This window comes from Notolepis coatsorum (genome assembly GCF_963971535.1).
Source record: "Notolepis coatsorum genome assembly, chromosome: 7".
Classification (NCBI taxonomy): domain Eukaryota; kingdom Metazoa; phylum Chordata; class Actinopteri; order Aulopiformes; family Paralepididae; genus Notolepis; species Notolepis coatsorum.
The window spans coordinates 29,841,333-29,866,332 of record NC_140171.1 but is presented as its reverse complement, the minus strand read 5'-3'; the positions used below and the strand labels follow the sequence as shown (position 1 = coordinate 29,866,332).

Below are 25,000 nucleotides of genomic sequence, written 5' to 3'. Positions count from 1 at the left end.
TCTAAAAACCCGAATCTGGGTTATGGTTGTATCCTTTATCTGGGGTACTCAGTGATGCCTCTCAGGGATAGTAGACTATTGTAACTTTCAAAGACAATCAATCATTCAATCAACCACTCAAGCAAGAAATCATGACTTTAAGTGACAGGTTGAAAAAAAAAAATACTAAATTGGCATCTGGGTTGTGGGCCTTTATTTCAATAAAGTCAGATGTCTCTTTTCACCACCGTCAAAACAGACACGTGGCCACTGTCATATCTTCCCCTCGGCCGCTTTGCAGCGCTGTGGGAATTGGACTGTCAAGTTTAATTTTGGTTCTCGCCAATGCAACTTTGTCCGTCATCATTAAGAGCTCTACGCCCTGCAGCCGGGCCTGCTCCGCTGTGTGGCTCGTCTCCGACTAACTGTGTTATCTTTACTAGTGTTGTCACAATACCAACATTTTGACTTTGAAGAAGTCAAGAACATGGACATTTATTTATAAACATTTTATTCTGTTACAGCTGCAGAGCTATAACATGCTAAGAGCTATATAGCTAATCACCGTTAGGCTACTTAAAATGAGCTGACACTGTTGACACACCCGCTACAAAAGGCTTGCGCTCTCTCACCGTTTGGACCGTTTTCAATGGCTGGGTATTGCGATACCGTATCGGTGTATCGTGCAACCTGGAATCTTTACCTGGGTCGTCCTTCGCCTCGTCAGCCGTGTTGCCCAGCTCGATGTCAAGGTCCACCCCCAGGACCGTGTTGTGGCCGTGTCTACGAGGAACTGAGGAGAGGAGAGAGAGAAAGACGGTTATATGGTGTTTCATTTGTCCACCGGCGTTGCCACTTGTGAGTAATGTGAGGCCTCGGGTTTCATTACTGAGAAGCGGCGTGAGGTCTTTGAAACAGTTGACAGCTCCGCATTGCGCATTGCGTGCACATCCGGCGCGCCTACTCTCGAGACGTTCGGCGATTTAACCCGAATGTCCGCGGGAAAACGAAGCTGACATGATTAATTGTGTCACAGGGTCTGGAAACGCTGCACTACGGGCACTGAGGAGGACAGGAAGATGATTAAGAAATAAAAACCTTAAAAATCTAATGGGGGGGGGGGGGGGGGTCCGTGGAAGAGGTTCATCTGCGTCTGATGCAACGCCTGAGTAAACCCACCGGCAACTAAACCTGGAAGCCCCTCACTCACCACACACACACACACACACACACACATACACACACACACGCAGCCTCTCCTGAAATAGCTTGACCACACTGGGGCCACTCTACCCAAAATACTGTAGGCCAAGCCCCTTTTAAAGGTCAACCAACAAGTGGGACATGAAAGATTATTTCTCTCTCTTTGATTCCTCCAGAAGATTTACCGTACGGCAAAGCCCCTTTCAATCACAGCGCCGCGGCTTGAATGGTCGTCGGTAAATATCGGTAAATGGACTGGGTCATGGTCACAACAACACGCGTGTTTACCAAGTGTCCCAATTTGTAAATCAAAGCGAGTGATACGGCATTGATGAATACATACTGTAGAATAGCAAAACCTCATCAACCCTCTATATTCAATGCTATTTTCGGGGGAAGGTAGCAAGTCAGTGGAATTTGAGTGGCGACGATCGACATCTCATTTGGAAACATACTCCTATTTGACGAACAAACACAAGTTGCTCACTTGTGCACTTGAACCCTAACCCCCTACAGTCCTCAAAATGTGCCCTTCCTGTCTACCTAATCTCCCCCTCTGCCGGGTCATGCCATCTGGCTCACAGTGATGCGGCATGACAGCCAGAGGAATCTGGAAGCAAGGGGTCCACGCTCGCACCAGGCTCTCCAGCAATCCCAGGCATCCAGGACACTGTGTGTGTGTCTGTGTCTGTCTCTCTCGCTTTCTCTCTCTCTCTCTCTCTCTCTCTCTCTCTCTCTCTCTCTCTCTCTCTCTCTCTCTCTCTCTCTCTCTCTCTCTCTCTCTCCTCTCTCCTCTCTCTCTCTCTCTCTCTCTCTGTGAGCATGGTGTGTGTGTATGTGTGTGTGTGTGTGCACGTGTGTGTGTGCATGGCGTGCTCATGGCTTTGTTTACAGTTGCACAGTGATATGCAGCTGCCAAGCACACTTAAACCTGGTGGGTGTTGAGGTAACAAGACCGTATGAGGTGACATTCAGGCGAAAATAGCCATGTTTGTCTATCATCAAAGGAGTGAAAGTCACCAATAAGCATGTTGGGAGCAGAGGCACGGCATTGATCGTCGTGTTTGACACTAACGTTAGCAAATGGAGATGTCCAAGCGTCGTAGGCCTCCATGTGCCGACGTTGCGCCGTGTTCCTTCCCTTTCAGTGTCTCCCCCCTCTGCTGTACAACATCGCAATGAGGTACCATAAGTATTCCGCTATAGAATACATTTTCTTTGGGCAACAGCTGAATTCAAAAGTAAACCCTCGCTAAATTAAATTGAGCTACATTCAACATCCTTTGTGTTAGCTTGCCTCTTGACCTTGCCTTGTTCATTCCTGGCAAATATTTGGGTGGTCAATAAGGGCTAAGCTCCGGGGGGTGGGTTATCTTCTCTGGCAGCTTGACAAGCAAACAAAGCCTTAATCTAAAGGCGTGAGACATTCTTGCAGTCTGCTTTTCACAAGGTTTCCAGATAAGCTGATAGAGCCCATTACATGCATGGATAATAAGATTTTGACTGTATCCCCACTCTCTCCCCCGTGTCCTCCATTTTAGGCCATGTCCACACGTATATGGATATTTTGCAAAACGGATATTTTCAGGCTCCCTTTAAAAATAAATCCTCATCCACACGGCAGGGTTAAAAAAAATCCATCCAGGCGTAAACGCAGAAACACATATAAATGGCTCAAACAAGCATGCCGGGCCAGTAGGTGGCGATAAGCGGTGCAGAGTGGCTGAAGAGCCGCATGCAGCTCCAGACCGCAGGTTGCTGATCCCTGCTCTAGACAATGCGTTTAACGTGGCTACACGGATCCACTGAAACGGATATTTAAAAAAATCTTCACTTTAAAATGCTTTTTCGAAAATCTCCGTTTTCGTTTCTGAAAATGCCGTTTACGTGTGGATGAAAGGCCCAAACGTACAGGAAAATGTGCCTTTTGAAAAATATCCGTATTCGTGTGGACATGGCCTTAGATAGAGTATAACTTCAAAACCTTCATACAAAGAACCGTAAGGTTTGAATGTATATATTTGCAGTGGTGAAGGCAACTCGTGTCATACGGAGTGCAACCGAAAGTTACACAACCTCTAATGTCTTTGACTGTGAGTGTACACAGCTCTCGGACGCACTGTCTCCAGTAAATACGTCACTCGCGTGAAGACTTGAAAAGTGGACTCTTGTGGTCCTACTTGGTCTGAAGGATTCTGTTATTATTATTCACTTTGTTGCCAGATTTTAAACAAATCGCAAAAGTTCGACAACATTGCTATCCCATGCTGGAATTGGCCAAACTAAAAAAACAGTCACATACAAGCTTCCACCTAAAGTAGCGCACTCGAGACACAGGCTGTGATCTCATTCAAATTGCAATACTACAATCTAATTACTTCAAGGGCATCTACCCCCTCCCCTCTCTCTCTCTCTCTCTCTCTCTCTCTCTCTCTCTCTCTCTCTCTCTCTCTCTCTCTCTCTCTCTCTCTCTCTCTCTCTCTCTCTCTCTCTCACTTAAAACATCTTCTGGAAGCTCTGATCTCTGGAACAAGCTCTGCTTTCGGCGAGAAGTAATAGATTGATGTCTTCTTCAAGTAAGGCGGACTGGTGTTGATGCAATCTTCCCTCCTTTTTGTTCCCGTGTTTCTAATTATGCCGTGCCATCTGGCAAGGTGTGCTGGAACGTCAATATCTCACCTCGCTCTCACACTCCACCGCACGCTCTCCCGTGCCGCCTGCCAATCCCATGTCAAAGGAGCTCGGTGTTAACTTTTAATTAAAACACTGAGTCCCAAATTTAGAGGGAGGCGACGATTGTGTGTGTGCCCTACAAACCCCCCTAAAGGGAAGAGGGAAGTGCCCTACAAACCCCCCTAAAGGGAAGAGGGAAGTGCCCTACAAACCCCCCTAAAGGGAAGAGGGAAGTGCCCTACAAACCCCCCTAAAGGGAAGAGGGAAGTGCCCTACAAACCCCCCTAAAGGGAAGAGGGAAGTGCCCTACAAACCCCCCCTAAAGGGAAGAGGGAAGTGCCCTACAAACCCCCCTAAAGGGAAGAGGGAAGTGCCCTACAAACCCCCCTAAAGGGAAGAGGGAAGTGCCCTACAAACCCCCCTAAAGGGAAGAGGGAAGTGCCCTACAAACCCCCCTAAAGGGAAGAGGGAAGTGCCCTACAAACCCCCCTAAAGGGAAGAGGGAAGTGCCCTACAAACCCCCCTAAAGGGAAGAGGGAAGTGCCCTACAAACCCCCCTAAAGGGAAGAGGGAAGTGCCCTACAAACCCCCCTAAAGGGAAGAGGGAAGTGCCCTACAAACCCCCCTAAAGGGAAGAGGGAAGTGCCCTACAAACCCCCCCTAAAGGGAGGAGGAAGTGCCCGCAAAGCCCTTCGCTAACGACGCTCGGCGAGTGGAGATGGTGCACGGATAAGGCGAGGGTTAATCGCGGATAATAAGATGGGGCCATTTTAATACCCAGAAGGGGCGAGAGACATTTCCTGCTCTAGAAACGAGAGAGAGAGAGAGAGAGAGAGAGAGAGAGAGAGAGAGAGAGAGAGAGAGAGGGAGAGAGAGAGAGAGAGGCGCAGCCATGAAATAGTAGACACAAGGGTAGGATAAGGTGTGACACACTCTCCCCGGTTTAAAAAGATTCACTTAATTTATTCAAATGTAAAAACATGGGTGATGGTCTGCTGACCTTTGTCAGACTCCATCCGTAGTTCTGTTCATAGACACAACTTTTTTAACTAATTTGCTGTTTCTGTTGGCTTGTCAGTATGTTTGTCTGTCATTTCTAAAAAGCAAAGGATCGGTTGTTTAGATTGAACATATAGCGGTGCTGCCAGTCATGATTGTGAACGAGCTGAAATGGATGGATTCTTCATAATTTGTTGGTGTGTTCAGAGATGTCAGACAGGTTTGTCTGTGTCAACACTCTAACCATACTGGCAGGCCAAGAAAAATGTATGCACAAATTAAAAATAAATATTGTGTTGAGCTGAACATCTCTTACCATGGCACTAGACTATAGAGCATAATTGGCCATTTTGGTAAATGGTAAATGGCTGCATTTACTGTATATACCTGTAGTGCTTTTATCCAAAGCGCTTTACAATTTTGTTCCTCACATTTTACCCATTCACTCACACATTCACACACCGACGGTGGAGGCGACCATGCAAGGTGCCGACCTGCTCATCAGGAGCAATTAGGGGTTAAGTGTCTTGCTCAAGGACACTTAGACATGCTGCCCGGGAGGAGCGGGAATCGAACTGGGAACCTCCGGATTTCCAGACGACTGTTCTACCTCCCGAGCCACTGTGGTGCCGGTGACTGAACTGGGACTGTGGTCACACTAGTGTGGTGCCGGTGACTGAACTGGGACTGTGGTCACACCAGTGTGGTGCCGGTGACTGAACTGCGACTGTGGTCACACCAGTGTGGTGCCGGTGACTGAACTGGGACTGTGGTCACACCAGTGTGGTGCCGGTGACTGAACTGGGACTGTGGTCACACCAGTGTGGTGCCGGTGACTAAACTGGGACTGTGGTCACACCAGTGTGGTGCCGGTGACTGAACTGGGACTGTGGTCACACCAGTGTGGTGCCGGTGACTGAACTGGGACTGTGGTCACACCACTGTGGTGCCGGTGACTGAACTGGGACTGTGGTCACACCAGTGTGGTGCCGGTGACTGAACTGGGACTGTGGTCACACCAGTGTGGTGCCGGTGACTGAACTGGGACTGTGGTCACACCAGTGTGGTGCCGGTGACTGAACTGGGACTGTGGTCACACCAGTGTGGTGCCGGTGACTGAACTGGGACTGTGGTCACACCAGTGTGGTGCCGGTGACTGAACTGGGACTGTGGTCACACCAGTGTGGTGCCGGTGACTGAACTGGGACTGTGGTCACACCACTGTGGTGCCGGTGACTGAACTGGGACTGTGGTCACACCAGTGTGGTGCCGGTGACTGAACTGGGACTGTGGTCACACCAGTGTGGTGCCGGTGACTGAACTGGGACTGTGGTCACACCAGTGTGGTGCCGGTGACTGAACTGGGACTGTGGTCACACCAGTGTGGTGCCGGTGACTGAACTGCGACTGTGGTCACACCAGTGTGGTGCCGGTGACTGAACTGGGACTGTGGTCACACCAGTGTGGTGCCGGTGACTGAACTGGGACTGTGGTCACACCAGTGTGGTGCCGGTGACTGAACTAGTGTACTGGGACTGTGGTCACACTAGTGTGGCCCCCATTTTTCCCTCTGACTGTCCAGTTGTGTGTATCTGTTGCATTTCCAGCCAAGATATTGAGTGTCCTGGCAAGGCACAGGCTTCTTCTGCTGTTAATCCTATGGTCATTTGGGTTTGGGGGAAAAGCTGGGCAGAAATAATAATGGCTTGTGGGTCGGAAACAATATCAATGCTGATATGCATTAGCATTCCCATAGAGCTATGTGCAAAACAACTGTTGCTATGTGTTAATAATATATGAGAAATATATCAACAAAAACTAAATGATTTGGTGTCGTATCACTGGATCTTGTAAACAATTCACAGTAGAATGGTAATATTGTGCACTGCTCTCACACATAAATCAGGTATTTACTTTTGAAAGTGGTTGCCAATGGTTACAGGCAGCCATACAGGAAGAAAGAGAACGACACAAACATTCTGTGCTGTAACCATTACCTGCCATTTTCAACCCCAAATAATTGCAGTAACGTTCCACCTGATAGTTTGTTCAATCATTCTGTTTTTATATTGTAAGCTTTCTTCTGCCCTTCCATATAAAGAGAAAATACAATTACATTCATTCAATTGGTGATCAAGTGTGATGCATTTAGAGAACACCAGGAGAACATGGTGAAACTAGTGGATAAACATTGCTTGTTGGATGAACAACAAATGTGATTTGTGTGTGTGGTCATGTGAATGAAAACAGGACTTGGCCAGCCTGGATAAAGCTGGACCCAGATACATCGCGATCAGGATCTGTGTTGCTGGTTTGTTCGTCACTGCACTTGTTCCTTTCAGCCGCAAGGCTTGAATAGAGACGTTTCCTCGGCGGCCTGCCTGATATATGCATAATCACATGCCAGCTGGAGCCTTTTAGCTCCGGCAAATGAATGTGGCAACGCTCTTTCAGAGCAACGCTAATGGGGCTGATTCTCAGGTTTTTGTTTCAGAGAGATGAGAGATGAAAGACCACTAATGCACGATTTCTCCTACAAGTACTGCATAATGTAAAGTCTGACGGGGTTTTAATCTTCAGCACTATTTCAGTGTTCATATCACACACTCTTGTGACTAATCATAATATTTTACAATATACCAAAGATATTTGTAAAGCCTCTTTTAGCTCTCATAATAACCTAGATAATAAAAGGCTGCATTTTGTCAAAGGTAAAGTGACGTCTGTTTGCGCCTATGAAAGGGACTGCCAACGCCTCAGCTCAAATGTATTCGCGTGCTCCGATTATATTTCTAGGTTAAAATAATACTCTTAATTTGTCTGGACAACTTCACTCTGGACTTGCCAGGAAATGATTTGGTTTTGGCGAGGTGTTGTGCGAGCCGGCTGAGAGGAAATGCAAATTCGTCACACTTTGGTTTTGCTAAAAACCTGTCAGGGAGCTTGTGATGAAGATGAATGACTAGACAGAAAATGTCGCATTTTGCAAACTTGCAGATCACCAAAGAAATATAGCACATCCAATATCCAGGCGACGCACCGCAGTAGACGAGAGAACGAGGACACACAGTGGCATAGATACGAGTAACTGGGCAGATTCTCCCAACAGGAGTCATGAGCTTGTGAGCTGCCACTAGGAGCACAGTTGCTAACTGTGAGTGAGTGACTGGCTGAGTTAGTGACATTGCCCGTCTATCAGGTGCTTTACATGTATAAAGCACCTGTCTCCTGAGCCATTCAGCCATTTTGTAGTGTGATGTGAGCCTGGTGCCAGTGTATGGCAGCCATTGAGCCTGCGTAGCCCAAGATTGGGTGCTATCAGTGGGGGTGAAGGAGGCAATTTCCACCCTACATTGTGGGGAGCACTTTGAGTGTCTAGAAAAGCGCTATATAAATGTAATGAATTATTATTATATATTTTTTTTGATCCACTTTTTCTCCTTATTTTTCTCCCACCCCAATTTCGTGTTTCAAATTCTCCCCTCCCCTGTCTTGAATGTTGCTCGACTATGCCCCCCACTGGTCGGTTGTAGGGAGGATAGCACGGACTCTCATTGGCGAGGTGTAACGCATGGGAGGCTCACACTACCCCCGCCATTTCCTGTCTCTGCTGTGCAGGCGTCCCCCAACCGACCTGTAGGAGTCGCCGTCCACAACGTCCAAACTACCACCCATCGACTTCCACCCGCTGACTCTGCCAATTGAGCCAGTATGAAGGCCGGCCCAAGCCGGAGGCAACGCCGACACCCGGATTCGAGACCGGAGTCTCTTGCATTGGTGACGAGCGCAATCAGCCACCCAAATTATTATTATTATTATAAATGTATAATGTACAGTACATGTATGAAAAGACAAGTGAGAAAACACCCCCAAAAAACCCCACTTACTGTGAACGTCTCCCCTCTGTTTGGTGGTGACTTCCTTCTGGATGGTGTTGTCCACGGGGGTGACCTCTGCCTGAGGCGGGCGCCTGGTGGGGATCACAGGGACCTTGCGGGTGGGCGGCGGCGCTGGGGTGACGGGCGGCCTCCTTGGTGGGACGTAAGGTTTGCGTGTGGGCACCGGCGGTCTCCTGGTGGGGACGAAGGGTCTTCGGGTGGGGACGAGTGGCTTCCGAGGAGTGGGGGTGACCCTCTTTGGTGGTGGAGGCGGTTGGGTTGTGGGTGCGGTTGTGGTTGCGGTTGTGGTTGTTTTTGCTGGCGTTGTAGTGGTGGGTGCAGTGGTGGTGGTGGTGGTGGTGGTTGTAGTAGTTATTTTGGGTAAAATGGGGGAGATTCTCTTGGCAGTGATCGGAGGGCGGACGGTGGTAGTGGTCCTCTTGTGGTCCCAGTCTGGGATGTAGTTGTGGATGTTTGGAGGAAGCCTCCCAGGTCTGGGGGGGTGGATGTTCACCTTTGGAATGGCTGAGAGAGCAACAAAAGAATATAGATGGAGCAATGAAATATGAGCACTTGAGAGCTAATGAGGCATAGAATCGGCGGCTATAGAGGCAATGGTCGACCTGACCTTTCTTTCATCTCCGCACAAAGACTTCACCTGAGAAGGACTGCTAACTATTCACCAAAGTGAATTACCAAGCTGTCTCAAATATAACAAAGGCTCTCACTTAAAAAGGGTCCTAATGGACCTCAATCGGTTCAATCAGCATGCTCAAAGTAAATGTTAATTTCCGCTTTTCATGAATTGAATATTGTTGTCTCATGCAGCTACCCTCTCTCTCTCTCTTTCTCTCTCTCTTTTCACTGTCCAAATCGCCATTAGTAATTCTTTGTCTGCTCATAGCCCCCAGCCATCAACCATGCCCGGGGCTGAAGGTGGTCTGTGTGTGTGTGTGTGTGTGTGTGTGTGTGTGTGTGTGTGTGTGTGTGTGTGTGTGTGTGTGTGTGTGTGTGTGTGTGTGTGTGTGTGTGTGTGTGTGTGTGTGTGTGTGTGTGTGTGTGTGTGTGTGTGTGTGTGTGTGTGTGCGTGCAGAGTGAGTGATGCTTCATCCAAAGCGGCAGGCTTGCACTCAAGATCACCCCCACGCTGCTAACGTCATCAAAGTTGCATTATCGTCCTCCATTGTGCCTCCTACACTCACTCTTCAGGTTAAGAGCAGAGGGAGGAGAAAGACCTTCACCAGGGTTTTGTGAGGAGTGAGAATGGAGGAAGGGGGGGGGGGGGCATTGTACTCAGGCAATGTGTTCTCTGGTTACAGAGAGGCTTTGATATCTGACACGCCGATAGGATACTGCAGCTCCATTCCATAAAGCACTTCTGCCTCACGCCCTATGGGGCCGGCAACAGAGCGAACCTTGGAATAACAACAAGGTTCTATATCTCACCTTTTGGAACAGAGTTATTCATATAATGTAGCTCCACATTATATGATATTCTGTTCCCGCAAAAAGCCAAAGCAAAAGGCTGGCTGTCACAAAATGGTCACATCTAGAGACCTCAAAACGTACTCTAGCGAGGCCTTTAACCTTGAACTGAAGAGCCTGGACTGGTCAGATGAACTCAATGGTACACTGGTTGAAGAAACCTGGCTTGGCTTCAAAACCAAATTCTCAACAATACTAAACAACATGGCCCCCCTAAGAACCACCAGGGTAAAAAATCGCGCTGAGCCGTGGATGCACACTGAAATACTGACCGCTATGAAAGCCAGAGACAAAAAATGCTCTGAATTTCATAAAAGTCAGTCAAAGCTTACCAAAAGCACGAGCAGTGAACTCCAAGCCCACGTGACTGAACTCAAACTAGAAAGAAACAGACTAAGAAATGACATAAACTCCATGATAAAAACTGCAAAAAAAAATTTCATCAATGACAAAACTGAGGAAAACAAAAATAAACCATGTGAACTTTGGAAATGACTCAATAATCAACTAGGCTGCAGTAAAAAAACTTAAAACCAGGTTCTCAAACATAAACATAAAGACGGACAACACGCTCATCACAGACAAACTGGATGTAGCCAATTACTTAAACACTTTCTTCACAAACATAGCCACAACACTGGTAAACAAACTACCCTCCCACTCAGGGCAGTATGGGGTAGAACACATAGTAGCATACTACAAGAACCTAGGCGTCCACAAAGACGATTTCAAACTGGAAATGGTAACTACAGATGAGGTACTCAATAAACTGAGCGCCCTCCAACCGAACAAGGCCACTGGCCATGACAACATCCCCTCCAAATTCCTCAGAGACTCAGCAGCCGCCATCACCCCAGTCATCACACACATAATAAACCTCTCCATAAAACAGGGACACGTCCCCAAGGACTTCAAAATAGCGAGAGTAACACCCCTGCACAAAAAGGGCAGCAAATTAGACCCAGGCAACTACCGCCCTGTTTCTATCCTTACATCCATCTCGAAAGTCATGGAAAAAATAGTATACGAACAGGTCGAAAAGTACCTTACGGATAAAAATCTAATCTACGAATTCCAATCTGGCTTCAGAACATCCCACTCCACTGACACATGCCTTCTCTATTTGAACGACCACATCAAGCAAGAGGTGGACGCGGGCAAATACTGCGGCATGGTCATGCTAGACCTACAAAAGGCCTTCGACACTGTCAATCACACCATTCTGATTGACAAGCTAAAAGCAATTGGTTTTGATAGTTTATCAGTGAGCTGGATACAATCCTACCTGGAGGGGAGAGAACAGATGGTGGAGGTAAACGGTACCCTATCCCCCCCCCCTCACAGTGAACTGTGGTGTTCCTCAAGGAAGCATACTAGGACCACTACTGTTCCTAATTTATGCAAATGACATGTCGTCAGCTTGTGACTGCAACTTGTTCCTGTTTGCGGACGACTCAGCCCTGCTGGTCTCTGACAAGAACAAGTTACAGGTTGAAAAAACCCTCAGCTCGGAACTAGGCAAAATCTGCATATGGCTCGCCGACAACAAACTATCATTACACATGGGCAAAACAGAGTCCATTCTCTTCGGTTAAAATAACAAACTCAGCAAAACAGACGGCTTCTCAGTTACAGTGGGTGACAATATTGTCACAAGGAAAGATGAAATTACCTACCTGGGTTCCATCCTAGAGGCTAATCTTTCCTGTGACAAAATGGCATCCAATGTAATAAAAAAAAGTCAATCAACGAACTCGATTCTTGTACCGGATCTCCTCCCTGGTAAACAAAAATACCCTGAAGACTCTGGCAGGAGCACTCATTCAAGGGTACTACGACTATGCTTGCACCTCATGGTACCAAAGCACCTCAAAGGCACTAAAAACCAAATTACAAACATCTCAAAACAAACTAGTCAGACTACTGCTTGACCTGACTAGAACCCACCTCACCCCTGCACACTTTGCCAACCTAGGATGGCTTAGAGTAGACGACAGAGTACAGCAACTTGCAATGGGCCTGGTCTACAAGATACACTACACGACCAAGGTACCCATGTACATGTCAAAATACTTCCCAAAGGTCAGTGAATACCACGATCACAACACCAGAGGGAGATCCACAAATCATGTAAAACCCAGATTCGGCTCAAACAAGGGACTAAACACGTTTGTTATGCCACAACAATGTGGAACGCCCTACCCAAAGCTGTAAAGGAATGTAAATCACTACCCACCTTCAAAAACACTCTCAAAGAACACCTACGGGAGACTGCAATTCAAAACTGGCCCCTACAAATGTCCTAACCCAGTTGTACAATAAAGACCAAGCATGGCTTTGTCAGTATTCCAATGTACAACCCCACCCCACCTACCCAACCTCCTCCAATGTACAGTTTCCATGTCAAATGTATGTCAGTATTCCAATGTACAGTGTCCCCCCCCCCTACCCAACCCCCCCCACCTCCAATGTACAGCCCCACCCCACCTACCCAACCTCCCCCAATGCACAGTTTCTATGTCAAATGTATATACTCTTCTTCTGGATTTTTTTAGTATCACAAACAGTACTGTATTTGAAAATCTGGTATGTCATAAATGTATAGATGTAGCAGTACTGTCTATCTGTATGTCATGTGTGTCATATGATGAATTGAAAATGGGGGACCCTGATGGAAACAAGACAAAAGTCTTTCTCAGGTCTGCATCCTCTTAACAATTGTATGTATTGAGCTGTACTGTACTGTACCCATTCTGCAATCTGTTAATAAACTTTTCAATCAATCAATCAATCAATCAAACCACAAACACATCTTCACATCTTTGTACTAGGCGAAGTTAGATATTTGATTTATGTATCCGGTGGAGTTTTTGAAATCGCTCCCCAGGTAGCTGCTGCTGCGGCCCCCTGCTGTGATAAGTGTCCAGGTAATTTCACATTCTAATCATACATCGTACATACTGTACTGTACCACGACGCAGCTGATAAAAATGCCATTTAATGACATGTCAAAACGAGTGTATAAGCTGATTTCACATTATACTGTATAACGTTATGGCATATCAAATTTAATAAGCTATACTCGCTACTGAATCTGTGCTGTAAGTCATTTTTCTTTGGTTCAAATAAGTGGCTTACATGTTAAAATAATAGCTCTACATTCCAACAGCCGTCACTGATATAGAGTGTTTGGTCAGTAACAAATACATTTTCTGGTATCCCGTTCCCACTTTATCTAATCAGGAGAGAGAACTCCATATAAAACTAGAACTAGAAACTAGTTTTAAGTAAATTATGTCCTTGAAACAAGTAAAATAATAATTAGGCTTGGTAAGATTTCTTGAAGTAAATACAAATATCTAGGGTTCTCTCTCCTGATTGGATAAAGTGGGAAGGGATACCAGGAAATTTATTTTGTGTTTACTGCAGAGCAGGAGGGACTGGGAGACCCAGGTTACTGACCAAACACTCACCAGTGATGACTGTCAGAATTAAGATAGTTCCTCAACTTCTGTCATGCGTAAATGGGCAGCAGGCCTGGTGTTTCCCACTCAAGTCTCAATTTTGTTCTAAAATACCCCCCTCTAGGAATGAAGACTACGACTAGCTCTAGGATCCATTCAGCTCTCTCGCTCTCTCCACAACATCAGCTGTTAGTTTGACTGCCAAAGCCCAATATGAACTCACAGATGTATCTGCAAATGGACAACACACACTAGGCACGCCTCGCCAGGCCTATTTCTACACTGCGTTTTAGCTCGTGCCAGAGTACACACACGATGAATGATGAATGAGATGAGTTTCTCCAATCCCGCCTCAAGACCTAGCTCTTCTATATTGCCTTCTCCTAGCTCCCCCCCCGCCCTTGTTTTTTTTGCGTTATGTTTGTCTGTTGTTTGTCTCACTACCCCTGCTCCTTAGTGTAAAAGAAGTAAAAGCGTTATATAAATCACATTTATTATTATTTATTTAGTTCTGTTTCACAATCTCTCTCTGCTCTCAGAAGCCTATGCCTCTGTGTTTTGAACTAAATATATTTTTATATTTTTAATATTGTATCTACTGTATTCATTCTTTTCATAATTAATGGGGTCATTCTTCTTATTTGCCAGTTGTATCAATTACTTCAAGTCATTCATCAGTTTTAAATATGTTGTGTTGGCAATATCTTATGCTCTGTCATGTTGCAAAACATGTACTTTTTTCTCTTTGAACTATACTTTGAACTAATATTTTCAAGGCCTTGGGAACCACTGCTACAGTACAGTGGGAGAAAACGAGTCCCCAGAAGTGGTGTATGACGTGCTCTTCCAGCATGTGCACGAGGACGCCACGAGCACAGGGGAGCCTTAACACACAAAGTATGATAGTGTAATAGTGTGAAAATGTAATGTGTAATATTGTGCTAGTGTGTAATAGTGTGATGTGTGCTAGTGTGTAATAGTGTAATAGTGTGATAGTGTAATAGTAATAGTGTAATATTGTGATAGTGGGTAATAGTGTAATAGCAATAGTGTAATATTGTGATAGTGTGTAATAGTGTAATATTGTGATAGTGTGTAATAGTGTGCAATAGTGTAATAGTGTGTAATAGAGTGATAGTGTAACCGTGCGTAATAGTGTGATAGTGTAATAGTGTGATAGTGTGTAATAGTGTAATAGAGTAATAGTGTAATAGAGTAAGTGTGTAATAGTGTAATATTGTGATAGTGTGTAATAGAGTAATAGTGTAATATTGTGATAGTGTGTAATAGTGTAATAGTGTGATAGTGTAATATTGTGATAGTGTAATATTGTAATAGTGTGTATTGTAATAGTGTGATAGTGTAATATTGTGATAGTGTGTAATAGTGTAATAGTGTAATAGTGTGTAATAGTGTGATAGTGTAATATTGTGATAGTGTGTAATAGTGTGATAATGTAATATTGTGATAGTGTGTAATAGTGTAATAGTGTAATAGTGTGATGGTGTAATATTGTGATAGTGTGTAATAGTGTGATAGTGTAATATTATGATAGTGTGTAATAGTGTGTAATAGTGTGATAGTGAAATATTGTGATAGTGTGTATGTTCAGGGGATGAGGATGACCTTTCTAGTCAAATGGGGGTCTGTTAACTGCCTGTCAATCAAAGGTCAGACTTGTTACAACCTTTCCAAACTGAAGGGGAAATTTAACACGATGGAATGTAAACATTGCGAGAGCGAAGAAAATAGATAATATATATGTATATTGACTGAACATTCCTTTACTTACTTTTTACTTACTTCTTAATTACTTTTTTTTCTTACTTTTTTTTTAATGTATGTAGCACACTCTCAGGGGCTCATACAGAAACAAGCATTTCATCATAAAGTATTCTGTATTTTGTTGTGACAAATAATAAACAAACTTGAAAACTTGAAAAACTTGAGATTCTGCAAAGGTTATTAGATAGGAAATACATTCAACTTGAACCTTATAGAACAAACAGAAAACTTGTGTTGTTTACAATAAAAACTATTGGATAATTTTAAATAGGTACAAAAACATTGTAAATGTTCATATTAGTTTTGGTCAATGGAAGGTGAAAACTTTAAAGCTCAATATCTTGAAACGACTCAGAACATTGACAGTAGAGACTACTCTGACCATTGACAGTAGAAACTGACAGAAGCAGAACCTCATGATTCCATGCACAGTGATAGAATCCTTGTTTTTCAATGTGTATATAATGTAAATATCTGTAGATGACAGCATCTGCTATTAGATCTCAGATGAGGAGGACAGTATTAGTGGTGTGTGTTTTCAAGTTAGACTGGGAAGCCACAGGCCATGCGCTGGGCTCAGAGGTCGTCGGCAGGTTGGTAACATCAACACCTGATAGCACTGGCGGGGGGAGGTTTGGTCAGAGAGCTATGGGGAGAGTTCGACATCGATAGAAACGGACGTTTAGTGTGGTGACGTAAAGGTGACCAGCTGTTGCCATGGTAGCGTGTCACTTAGTAACGAGAAAAGGGGGCGTGGCCCCCGTTGCTAGGGGGAAAACGTTATGAGATGTGAGTTCCTTCCGGGGTAAGTTAGATTGAGACACGACGCGGAGGCAAGCAGACACGTTGATCAGAGACTTTGAAACGATCCCTCCTCCTCTCGCGGGGGGGAAGGGAATGCCACGTCATCGCTAGCTTCGGCTAACAGGGGAGGTTTTGGCTGATGACGAGGCCTCAGAACCATTGGACTAATAGCAGAAGAGACGGTAGAGAATAATGAATTTAGTTTTTCTTCAAAGTCTGTTCAAGGACATTACAGAATGGGTTACATCTTGTACGAAGCTATGTTTATGAAAATAAACATCATGATCTAAGGAAAGAGATCACCTTGCCAGTGTCATTTTCTTCTGATTACGGATGTACCAACGGAGTTTGATAGCAGTGTGTGACAGCCAATGTGAAGTATTGAAAACAAACACAACGCAGATGGGGAGAGTCACGGAGGAGCAGGTGACGAGATGAAATTGGCTGATTACCGAAGTATCCAACAACAAGCAGTGTCAAGGTTCCAGTCAATGATAAAAATTTTAACAAAAAGGGAAGCCCCCTCAATGATTAACGCTAGAAATAATGTTAAAAAAGGAGGAACGAATGTTAATACACAGTAACTCGCATTTGATATGGTCAAAAGAAAGATCACGGATTGGACGAACCGGTTAAGGTTATGCAGTGCTCTCTCTCTGATTTATGGTCATTCTTAAGCGCTGCTTAACTGGTTGGTTCACCATTCACCAAAACAAACAACCCTGGAAAATAATGATCATAAACGACTTTCTGGCAGCTGAGCCTGACACACAAACACCAGTGACTGAGACACACTCTTCGTGAGCTATAGTGAAATGAGACACTTGCCCGGAGGACAAACTACCAGCCTGAATACATTGGACTCCTCTCTCTCTCCCTCTCTCTCTCTCTCTCTCTCTCTCTCTCTCTCTCTCCCCGAAGATAAAACCGTCCAGAATGTCAAAATGGAGTCAATGCTCATTCAGGGTGCAGCGTGATAAGGAAGCTAGGTAATCTAAGGAATGACTGACAGCCATTACAAAGAAAAGAATTTAGGCCCCCCACTCTAAAGTTGCAAGGCTCTCTCTCTCTCTCTCGCTGTCCTCTCCACCTTTAAAAATAAATAGAAAGAAAAAAACACCACCAAAGAAAAGTAGTGGGGCCCCATTTCATTTAGCAGGAGGGAAGGCTGGGGGCCAGCAGGGGTTTCCTCTCCTCATACTTACGTTTGCAGTCGTGGCTCATCCCCCTGTAGCCTTCTTTACATTTGCACTTGTATGAGCCTGGCGTGTTGTAGCAGGTGGCCAAGATGCTGCAGTGATTCTGGCCTGACGAGCACTCATCCACGTCTGGAAGACAGTCAAAACACAACAGAGCTCAGAAACTGTGTATGACATGGCATGTGTGTGTGTGTTTGTGTGTGTATGCATGTGTGCTCATATGCATGCGCAAGAAGCTTTAAATATAGACTTTTCAAAGGCCTAATTGCCTCCACTTCAGAGACAGTTGAAAGTTTATGCCACATGGTATTATTGCCTGTTCATTACTGTGGCTCGTACTGAGTAAGAGAGTCCTTTCTGAATGTCAAGACCACTTCATTATGAATGCTTTAAAATAAATAAATAATAAATCCTTCTTGGGAAAGGAAGGACTCAGGGCACTGCGTTTCTCAACAAAGGCTTTTCAGGAGCAAATTGATTTCCAATCTTAAAACTAACACACTGCTGAGCAAAGTGGTTATTCTGCCAGAATCTGCTGAGAAGCCCCAGATACCGCAAGACAAGTGTATTAATAATGAGCCTAATAATATAAGATAAAACTGTGAATTTGTTCATGGCAGTAACGTGGAATAGCAGTAAATATGTAGGTGTATATCATATACTGTTCTGTACGCTGTGCGCATCAGCGGTGTACACATGGAGCACGTGTTCAGGTGTTTTGTCTGAAAACTCAACATCGGACGGCAGAAAGGCCACCTGCAACCGCAGACACAATAAGTCAATCACGAGTCAAAACATTTCAACATGTTCACGGCCCTTCGACCCGGCAGAGAGCCGCCCGTACCTAGGCACTGGTATTTCCCGTTGATGTATTGCAGGTCAAAGCCTTCGTGGCACTTGCAGATGTAGCTGCCGAACGTGTTGATGCACTTCCTGGACCTGGGGCACACGGCTTTACCTGTAGCGCACTCGTCCACATCTGAAAGAGAAGACGCAGAAGTGAAGACGTGAGGTGATCTTCCAACTCTGCGGCGTACACACCGCACGCACGTCCGCTGTTTGTGTGTGTGTGTTAGTGTGCGTGTGTGTGTGTGTGTGTGTGTGTGCAGGGGCGGACCTAGCACATTTGGCGCCCTAGGCGAGATTCACCACTGCCACTAATTTTTTTTTTGTAATTTTTTTTTTTTATGGCTTTTGCCTCTTCATAGTTCTCTAACGTTAGTCTGTCTTTCCTCAACGCTCAATTCTATAAACACTTGACCGATATCCATCAATGCACAGCGCTCTAGCATGTTCTGACTGTGAACACCTAAAGCTGAGGCTCAGACCGACCGACCGTTTTAGATTTTTGGCTCATTTTCCCTTATGTTAGAATTTTTTTTATGTAAAAATAATGGTTGCAGATATAGAGGGGGGCGCCAAAACTGCACAGAGAAAAAAAAATTAAAAATTAAAAATAAAAAAAAATAAAATAAAAAAAAATGTTTTTTTTTGTTGTTTTTTTGGCACCCCCCTCTGGGTGGCGCTCTAGGCGACCGCCTATATCGCCTGTAGGAAGGTCCGCCCCTGTGTGTGTGTGTGTGTGTGTGTGTGTGTGTGTGTGTGTGTGTGTGTGTGTGTGTGTGTGTGTGTGTGTGTGTGTGTGTGTGTGTGTGTGTGTGTGTGTGTGTGGAATATTATTTCATGGATGGTTGTTCGCATTCATGATATCTTTAACTCAATGGGCAATTTCATGGAATATTTCGAACCAGGTCAAACCAAGAAAAAAAATAACTAACAAAATCGATTAAAATGGAAATTTTATTCCAAAATTTAACAAACATGGCTTTTTATAACTTAAGCCATTTCTCGCCCCGTCTAGTTGAAATTCATTTATGAACAAAGCAGATGATGTATTCTGCTACCAGGCGCAGAACAATTCACACCACCGTGGTTAAGCCTGTTCAAGGACTGTGTCTCAGTAGATTCAGGTCACCTCCGCAGAGCGTTATTACTGAGTGCTTTCTGCTGAAGGGTGTTTCACTTTTCTTTTATCTTCTTACGATCATTCATTAGTGGAGTCAGTGGGCGATGCAGCCTTGAACAGTGGTTGTTCAGAACTAACTCAGGTTAAACTATAGTGTATTGTAATGTAAACATAATTACTGTTGTCACATGGGGGAGCCACCAGAAGAAGGCCCACACAACCCATCGTTTTATGAAATCAGAGTGTAGATCCCCACATGACAACAGTAGTATATATTTGTGATACTGTACATACAGTATGTGTCTCCCACGATGAGAATAAACAAACAAAAATAGTAATAATAATAATAATATGGGTCCCTAACTTGAAAACCATGACGTACACTAAATCCCATGGCATGTTCTGTGTGTGTGTGTGTGTGTGTGTGTGTGTGTGTGTGTGTGTGTGTGTGTGTGTGTGTGTGTGTGTGTGTGTGTGTGTGTGTGTGTGTGTGTGTGTGTGTGTGTGTGTGTGTGTGTGTGCGTGCGTGCGTGTGGTGCAGACAGCTTGAGCCAGGGAGAAGAGATTTAATAACATGTTAATAACAATGCCAGAATTGTTTCGACTTGAAGCCAGATTCACCAGATTTTAAGCCAAATTCCGTATATCCAATATATCAATCTAATATATCTACGGCTTTCTTTAAAGCAATAAGTTAAAAGACACATTTTGTTATTATGGTACATTCTTTTTTTTACATTTTGAGAATTCTATTCAATCCGTCTGCTCTCCCCACTACCTCGCAATGAGATATTATTCCCTTAAAAAATATAAAAAAAAACATATTTTTTCATATTAATGTATTATTTATTATTCATACATGGTAATGTGTTTTTTTTTCACTTGACGAATGGTTTGATACATTTAGTGATTGTTTCAGAGGCAGAAATGAAATATGAAGCCTTTTTGAGCAACGCAAAAACACAGCAGCAGCATCCAGTCATTAATCAGCCCGTTTCGCCTTGGCGTGTTCTCGCCTCTCAATCCTTGTCAAGGAATTCCAGGCTTTTTTTTATATAAAAAAAAATAATAATAATAATGTATTCTTTTATTTTACAAGGATAATACATTTAGGCATACAGGGATAATTTCCACATATCAAACGTATAACTTTCAGATCCTGTTGGAAGTCAAAATACTCACTGTAAACAAACGCAAACAATAGTGCACGTTTAAAATTGACATACGATTTAATAAGGAGTGCCAGGAGTTCTGGCGATCAACTTGAGAATGAGGTGGGCTAATGTCTTTTTTTTTTTTATCCACTTTTTCTCCCATTTTCTATATTTTCCCCCATCCCAATTTTCGTATCATCCAATTCAACCCTCCCCTGTCACGAACGCTGTTTCTTGCCTCCCACAAGCCGGCTGCAATGTGGACTAAGTCATACATAGCACAAGTCCCCTCCGGTACTTGAGGTAACAGTAGTCGCATCTTTTCACCTGCGCAGCTCGATCTCTCAGTGGCGAGGAGTAACGTGTGGGAGGCTCACGCTGCCCCCGACACTTCCTGATTCTACTGCGCAGGCGCACCAACCGACCTGTAGGAGTCGCTGTCCACAACGCCCGATCCCCACCCATCAGTTTCCCACCCCCTAATACGGCCAATGTGTATTAGTACGGACGACCAGCTAAACTGAAAGCAAATGTGGAGCGCTGGGCTCGAACAGGCAAGCCCAGCGTCTCCAGATTTTGTGGCGAGTGCCTTGCCCACTACGCCACGTAGCCGCCGTGAGGTGGGCTAATGTCTACAGTCACACCTTGTGCTACAGTATGTTGTTTTGTGAGAGAGAAGTGAATCATTCCTAAGGTATATTTTCATAAGTGAATAAACAAACTGTCCTCGGAGGAAACTTGGATACCTGGAACACTGTTTGAAGCTAGAAAGATACCTGAAAAGTTACTATTTCATTGCTGTCATTGACAAAGGCAGGGCCCGCAATTATGTTAACAGACATATTCTAGGCTTACGTTTTGTTCACAGCACCTCAAAATAATTGTGTTCTCATTTATGATAATATAAGGTAGAAAGATTCTAAGAATTGCAATAAATGTCTTCTGCATGCTCTACAAACAAAAATCCTCGTCCTCCTCCGACTGCATAGCGCACTTAAAGGTCACCCTCGCACTGGTAGTATTTATAGAATAATTATTTACAAAAAATTATCTCTGAAAATTACCGATTGTGCTGGTTCTGGGCCGCTGTCAGTTGAACCATATTAAAGGCAGAACAGTGGGACCATTTATTCTATCTATTTATTTCTGTTATTTCTTTTCTTCTTTGCTTGCGTAGGACATCGTCAAAACTAACGTGGAGGCGAGATCAATGAGAAAACCCTTCGTAGAGCGTCTTCAAAGACACAAAATGACAAATGATCAAAGATACTCTGGTTTGGCAAGAAAGGACCACAGACCCCTACTGTTCCTTTGGTTCGAAAACTACTCTCACTGCCATAAAAGAAAAAACCCTCCCCTTCCTGTAAGGGTTACGGGGTCTCCGGAAGCAATTCCTAAGCTGTTTTAACACCTGTGGCACACAGACCTCTTCCCCTCCTTCATGTTTTATTATGATTGATAACCCCCCCACCCACCTGTTTTGAAACCCCATCCAACCCCCAGCCCCGTGTTTGCCTGCCCTCTGGAACAGCTTGAGCCTGAGAAGATAGCCTGTATTTAAGCCTGACACAGGTTAACTGCCTCAATTTGTCCCTCTCCATTCCATCTGTGAGTTGCGCCATGTCACCCTGGCGAATGGAGAGAGAGAGAGGGAGAGAGAGAGAAATAGAAATATATATATATATAAAGAGATATAGAAAGAGAAAGATCCTGCAATCCTCGGACACTGGTCCGCTCTCCATTCCCTGAACCAGACTGCGGACCTTAGGGGACAGAGCTTTCAGCATGGCAGCTCCCACCCTCTGGAACTCCCTCGCCGCAGAACTCCGCAACGCCCCAACTCTGGACTCCTTAAAAAAAACTCCTCTAAACTCACCTCTTCAACATGGCCTTTGACCCCTAACTTCCTACATTGAATGTTGTGTCTGTCCACCATATTTGTTATTGTTGTTTTTCGCCCTATGTAAAGCGGCATTGGGTTTTATGAAAGGCGCTATACAAAACCAAGTTATCATATATATATAGAGAGAGAGAGAGAGAGAGAGAGAGAGAGAGAGAGAGAGAGAGAGAGAGAGAGAGAGAGAGGAGAGAGAGAGAGAAGAGAGAGAGAAAGAGAGAGAGAGAGAAAGAGAGAGAGAGAGAGAGAGAGAGAGAGAGAGAGAGAGAGATGAGAGAGAGAGAGAGAGAGAGAGAGAGAGAGAGAGAGAGAGAGAAAGGAGATTCTTTATCCTGTTTTGTCCATGAGTAAGTTACAGTTCATTCACTTTCATTAGGGAAAGAGCGATGTAGGCAGTCTGTTTTAAAATACTAATTAGCAACTTGGGGGAAGCAACAAAGATGGAATGGCCATTAGGCTGTTGAGGACTTTTAGACGCTAGTATCTTTCCTCAAAGAATAGGAAGGACAAAAGGGTTGGTGGATATTCTGGATGAGGTTCCACTCAGCCTCCCTTGGGAAATTTATTCTCTAATAGGTTGGTTTTCATAGCCAAATAATTGTGTTTTTGTGTATCTCTCTTGCACTGCCAGAACATGTGATCAACACTCAAAGGCGAATTCAAAGGCATACATGAATAGAAACAAAATAGAAAAGAAAAGAAAAACACTAAAATTTTTGCTTTTAATGCGACGAGGTGGCGCTGCCGCTGGCATTGAATGGTATATAGCGAGGCTATATTTAATCACAGACGTACCCACACAGGTCCTTCCATCGGGTGCCAGTTGGAGGCCTGGCGTCGGACACAGACAGCGGACCTCTCCTTTCAGCACCTCGCACCCGTACTGGCAGTTGGCCATTCCGCAGGTACGAGTATCTAGTGCGGGGACACAAAGGAACCATATACAGTATTATATCACACACACACAAAAGCCATGGTGGAGAGTCGCTTTACAGTAAAAGCCTCTCTCTCTCTCTCTCTCTCTCTCTCTCTCTCTCTCTCTCTCTCTCTCTCTCTCTCTCTCTCTCTCTCTCTCTCTCTCTCTCTCTCCCTCTCTCTCTCTCTCTCTCTCCCTCTCTCTCTCTCTCTCTCTCTCTCCCTCTCCCTCTCCCACACACACTCGTACACAGCAGCGTGATTATCTTGCAGAGAACATCTGAGGGGGGTCAGGCCCTCTGACTCTGGGACCTTGTCTGAAGCGCATCTCTCGTCGCTATTGGCCAGGACGACCCCGAGGCTGCAGATAACACAACGGCACACGACGAACCTGCCATTATTGGATTCTTCAGCCACGCAGCCCCCCCCCCCCCCCCCCACGCCCCCAAGTCCCCTGACACCTAAGCCTGTGCGTTTACATCACCCTCCTTCACACCTACCCCTCCTTCAACCCCACACCCACCTTCATATCCCAGCCTGCTCCCGGCACCTCTCATACCCCTATCTTCACTGCCGATAGCACCCTGTTTCTGCTGTTGAGTCACGGGCAGCTCTGCACTTCCGACTCCTAAATAACAATGTAATGAAATACAGTATATACTTTCCCTGCTCTGTAACTCCAGACCCCCTTAGGAAAGGAAATTAAAAGCAGGGCGTATATTGATGCCGGTGCCGCTACCCGTAGCTGCCGTAGGCAACCCCGGAGTGGAGTCTGGAGGGCGGAGCGGGTTGATTAAATGCTACAGTGATCTATCGATCAAGGAGCGAGGGGAGGGAGGAGGAGGAGGAGTGTTGTTTAACACGTCACGACACAACAGAACCGTTGGCTGCAATTGGGTGCTTCTGTTGACCTGAGATAGTGGGCAGTTCACACTTCAAAGGGGAAACAGACTCTATATAAGGATGAGGCGAGGTGGAATATAATGAGGTATTGGGAGTCATCCCGGGCTTAACGATCGCAGTCGGTGGGACAGGGGTTGGAGGACAGGGGGGGGGGGGCGTATTTCTCCTTTCTCTTTCCCCCCTCACTTTTTTTTTTATCCACTTTTTCTCCCATTTTCTATATTTTTTCTCCCATCCCAATTTCGTATCATCCAATTCAACCTCCCCTGTCACGAACGCTGTTTCTTGCCTCCCACAAGCCGGCTGCAATGTGGACTAAGTCATACATAGCACAAGTCCCCTCCGGTACTTGAGGTAACAGCAGTCGCATCTTTTCACCTGCGCAGCTCGATCTCTCAGTGGCGAGGAGTAACGCGTGGGAGGCTCACGCTGCCCCCGACACTTCCTGATTCTACTGCGCAGGCGCACCAACCGACCTGTAGGAGTCGCTGTCCACAACGCCCGATCCCCACCCATCAGTTTCCCACCCCCTAATACGGCCAATGTGTATTAGTACGGGACGACCAGCTAAACTGAAAGCAATGTGGAGCGCTGGGATCGAACAGGCGATCCCAGCGTCTCCGCATTCGTGGCGAGCGCCTTGCCCACTACGCCACGTAGCCGCCCTTTTTCCCCCCTCACCTTTATGAAGGAGAG

General features: G+C 45.2%; 1 protein-coding gene across 1 annotated transcript in view; it reads right to left on the bottom strand.

Moving 5' to 3' along the window:
- The window catches only part of npnta (nephronectin a), a 65,992-nt gene that overhangs the window by 9,254 nt on the left and 31,738 nt on the right, over positions 1-25,000 (bottom strand). The window contains 5 exon segments of the mRNA XM_084318229.1: positions 683-772; positions 8,742-9,257; positions 17,476-17,598; positions 18,314-18,448; positions 23,282-23,401. Of these exon segments, the coding sequence (XP_084174355.1) occupies positions 683-772; positions 8,742-9,257; positions 17,476-17,598; positions 18,314-18,448; positions 23,282-23,401 (984 nt within the window).